The sequence below is a fragment of the Silene latifolia genome, chromosome 8 (assembly GCF_048544455.1).
Source record: "Silene latifolia isolate original U9 population chromosome 8, ASM4854445v1, whole genome shotgun sequence".
In the NCBI taxonomy this organism is placed as follows: Eukaryota; Viridiplantae; Streptophyta; class Magnoliopsida; order Caryophyllales; family Caryophyllaceae; genus Silene; species Silene latifolia.
In genome coordinates, this window is record NC_133533.1 from 100,919,682 (window position 1) to 100,924,556 (window position 4,875).

Below are 4,875 nucleotides of genomic sequence, written 5' to 3' on the forward strand. Positions count from 1 at the left end.
TCAATCATTGCTTGAATTAAAAAGGTATACCCCGAAACAAAATCTACATGCAACAATTTGCAAAAATAATCTTAAACATAGCAGAATATCATAGGGAATACTAACAGCAATTGTAAAAGATTAACATGAAATACCATCACCATCTCCCTTACTACTAAGAAAATAAAAAATTTCTTAGTTTTTCCGCCTAAAAAGACTTCTTCTCAATTAGGCCTAACTTTTTGGATACTGACACAACAAGATTGAAAGGATTGTAAGTTGTGAACTCTATAAATAGCCCGCCTTTTTCTATCTCATCTATCTAACTAAAAGTTATTACTATCCCACAATTTTGGGCTCTACATACATAATATTACAAGCTAGACGTGCAGGTTTGATTTCCATTACATTTAAACTTCAGTAATACGGAAACTATCACTAATTTATTATGTAAATCTTTCTTTTAGTAATATGGACTATTTTTTAAGGATGTAAAAATAATTATGTATTTTTTTTATTAGAAATAAAAAAGTGAAAACATTATTTTAATAATTCGTAAATCGTCTATTTAGATGTGTAGAATATACTGTTTTTACCGATTTTTGTTTTATGGTCAATACACGTTTTAATAAGATTATACAACTAACTTAATTGTACTATTATTGCCATAAATTAGTTGCATCTAATGATATAGCATTATTGTGTTATTTTTAATAATAATAAAATAACTTGACTTAAAATGTCTTTTACTGATAGTAAACTTTTTTCTAACTTTTATTAATATTATATTTAGTAGATTATAACATTAAATTAAAAGTAGAGTTCATTTAGGCAAATAATTCAATTAGAACGTCTCTTTATAATTAAATCTAAAAAATAAGCACGGGAATTATACTAATTATTATGTATCAATTTAAGGAAGTTGGTTAGCGTTTCTGCACTGTTTGAGGTCTTAGGTGGCAGCCTGGTACTCCCTTCCTTTTTCTTTTTTTCTCCCAGTATCTAATTGCAAGAGATTAAAACACATGTAGTACTTAAGCTCAAATTTCGAACCAGACCAAAATGAGTAGAGTTCAAAAGCAAACAACCTCCATTAGGGCAAGTACGTATCGGGTATCCGATCCAAAGTGCTAGTTCGGATCGGATATCCATATTAGAAATCCTGAAGTTAGATATCCAATATCCAAACCAAATGTTTCGGATATATATTGTTCGGGTATCCAAAATAATCGGATCGGATGCGGATATCCATACTTTTGAATTTACTTTAAAATTAAGTTTGAAACACGATTATATTCATAGTCTTACATGATGATTTTCTTTAGTATTCTTACTATAATGTTCTCTGTTGGAGTATGTGTCCTCGACAATAGTGCGATCACATTATTAAAACTCATAATAAGAATAGGTAAAGGGATGATTCATTTATATAAGTCAACTGGTCAACACTAATCGGTGATGATTGGCTGACTAGAGTTTGACATTACTGTCGTTTTAACGGTGGTGATCAGTTGATCCCTTAAGGTCACTCCTAAAGGACGATTCCCTCAATTATAAAGTTAATCGATTGTATGACGATACAGATTAATTAAATCTTTGAATTGAACAAATTAATATATAAGAGAGAAAATTATATCTTATTGTAATTTGATTAAATAAGATTCAATTTAGTAGTTAATATGTTATATTACTAAAATTGATTATTGTTTATGAAACAATTAAGAAAAGAAGGAATGATTAATTATAATTACAAAATATTGTGAATTATATTAACATGACCCATTTTATACACATGTTATTATGAATTATTAGATAATTTATAATATGTAATTTAATTAATTTATATAATGATATTTAATTATTAAATATGCATTAATATAATTAATTGCTTGATTAAATGCTACATGTGACATGTTGTGTGTGACAATTGACATTTGACAAAATAAAATGGATTTCCATTTTATGAAATGGACCGAAAATGGAAGAGGTTTTGGGGATAATGGGGCGTTTATTTCAATTATAAAACTAGACACCATAATAACCCTAAAATATAGCCTTGCATGCCTATGTTTTAGATAAGAGAAAAATCAAAAAGCAAAGGCCATGCATTGGCCTTGGTTCCACCCTCCAACTAGCACCACCCCACCTAAAAAGAGAACAAGTTTCTCTTATACATTATTTATTTTCATTCATTCTTTTTTTTTGAAGGGAAATGCATATCATTATCATTAATTAGGAATAGCCAAAGAGTCCACAACAACAAACGGTTCCACACGCTCCGGAATCGAACCAACCCAATATCGCGTAGAGAAATCAAGCGGTACTAGGTGGGCCAATTCGTGCGCTACAACATTTCCATCTCTACGAGTGAAATTAAAACAAATACAACTAAAGGAACTAGCTAAGTCCAAGACCTTTTTCCCAGCCCGACCAAAGTAATTATTCGGGAAGGACTTCGACTTAAGCATAGTAATCAGCGTCAGACAATCCGACTCAAGGACGACATTATCCAACCCCATCTGTTTAGCCGTCAACAACCCAAACTCCGCGGCCATAGCTTCTGCAACTTCAGGACACCATTTATCACGCACCTGTTGAACCCCCATACGCTCCACCTTTCCCTGGTAATCGTGAACAACCATCCCCAAACCACACCCCGCATCACCGAACACAGCCGCATCAACATTCAGCTTCCACTGCCCGTTTCTCGGAGGTATCCAGGCCACCCTCTCCTGCTGTACCAGACGGCTAGAAACCTCAGACGGTTGGACCTGTTTCCAGGCTACCCAAAAGCTCAAAGCTTTCTCAACAAAGAGCATAGGTTCCGTGCTCAAAACCCCATGATAAGCCGCGTTTCGATAGTTCCAGCTCGCCCATAGCAAGACCAAGCATTTACAAGCTTCCTCTCCCCTATGGCACCTCAGAACACGCTCCACCCACGCAACAAGGGAACAAACGACCCCCTCCTCGGTGACCATCTCCTCCATTCCACCCTTTCCCCATAAATTCAAAGCAAACGGGCAACCCAACAAAGCATGAGTTTCAGTTTCATTATCCTTCAAGCATCGCTGGCATGTCGGGTCAGCTTCTGAGACCCGTTTTTGGACATTAAGGCCACAGGGAAGCGCACCCTTACATGCTCTCCAGATGAAACTTAGAATTTTTGGCGGCAGTTTTGTTCTCCATATTTTCGTCCAAATATCAGAGTTCGAGCTAGCCTCCCCACCACCGATCTCTAGGCGTTTTTGCTCACGAATAAAGTGATATCCCGATTTCACAGTGTAGATACCATTCTTAGTGTGCGCCCATGCCAGTGTATCAGCCTCATGAATAGAACACAGGGGAATTTTGATAATCTCCCGGACTTCGAACTCATATAAAAATTGACGGAGTAATTCCTCATTCCACTTACACGGCTGTCCAATAAACCAATCCGCTACCACACTATTCACCATACCAGTCATCGGAGAAAGCAGGCGAGCATTGGAATCCGAGGAACACCATCGATCCCGCCAGAATTGAATCCGCCAGAATTTTCATTCATTCTTATGAGATGATGATTTTCTATTCTTCCATATTCTCTCCTAAAAATACATAAATTAGTTTATATAATAAGTTTTGTTGTTATATCTAATATCACAAACATATTACTAAGTGTGTAGTAATTTTATCAGATTAAAATTTAAGGTAAACTATTTATATTATCTAGTTAATAATATTAGTAGGATTTTGGGATAACCTTGGAGCAATTGAAAGGAGGTTCTCATACTATTGGGACAAAGGGGATCATACATTTACTTTGAGCTCAAGAACAAGTAAAGAAAGGTATTCTTGCTTGTGCCCATTTCCGTCTCATCACCATTATAAGAAAACCGTTTTCTCCTCATTCTTGTTTTATGTTATTCATACACTAGATTCACAAAGACTAAATCAATGGTTAATTTAGATCTAATTAAAATGAGTTTTATTAAGGGGTTAATGAATCCTTTCAAGTGGTAGCAGAGATTTTTGTTGTTGCATGTATAATCGGTTTGGTTTTTCCGAGTTAAATGTAACTTAATTAAAACTAAAATTTGTGATTTATAAGGATAAAGCCACGAAATTTTTTGTGCATGTAATACATCGTGGTCCTAAAATATATTTAGGTCATTTTGATGATTTATGGTATCTTTTGCTCATTTTAAATAATTTTTTGTGATTTTATTACATTTTAGTGAGTAAAATGGTATTTAAAATGCTAAAATTAGCTAGACTTAATTTCTGACCTTGAAATTTTTATATGACCTCACATGCATATCAGAAACCAAGGGACTTCAATGTAATTAAATAAAGTGATACAAATTAATTATACTATATAGTTTTAAATCAATAGCACCGTGTGATGGATCTAATTAAGGGATCGCAATGCAAATATTATATAGTTTGGGTTAAAATTAAATTATATAGAAGCTTGATAATTTTCCTAAACATGGTCAATTTTCTTAAAATAAAATAATTAATTAAGATGGTCTATTTCCTTAACATAAAATAATTAATTAAGATGGACAATTTCAAGGAGACTAAAGAAAGAAGATGTTTGGTAATTTTCCTAAATATTTATAGAAGACTAGAAGGTGGTCAATTTCCTTAAATTAATTAATTAGTATAAAGATGCACACTTATGATATTAATTATTATCATAATAAATTAGATATTAAATTTAAAATCTATGCAATCAATCAATACTATATATTAATTCCAGAAACCAAGGGATTTCAATGTAATTAAATAAATCTATACAAATTAATTATACTATATAGTTTAAATCAATATCACTGTGCAATGGACCTGATCAAGGGACTTCAACGTAAATATAATACAGTTTTGGTTGAAGTATAAATATAGAGAACACCGGAA

At 33.0% G+C, this 4,875-nt stretch overlaps 1 protein-coding gene across 1 annotated transcript; it reads right to left on the minus strand.

The window, feature by feature from the left end:
* Positions 1 to 2,207: 2,207 nt before the first annotated feature.
* On the minus strand, positions 2,208 to 3,443 carry LOC141595591 (uncharacterized). The gene has a single exon (XM_074415558.1). It carries the CDS (start codon positions 3,441 to 3,443, stop codon positions 2,208 to 2,210), a length of 1,236 nt encoding a protein of 411 aa, XP_074271659.1.
* Positions 3,444 to 4,875: the final 1,432 nt, after the last annotated feature.

Bases quoted from the DNA above. Each gene is read 5' to 3' on its own strand.
- LOC141595591 (XM_074415558.1), bottom strand. From the start codon at position 3,443: ATGACTGGTATGGTGAATAGTGTGGTAGCGGATTGGTTTATTGGACAG.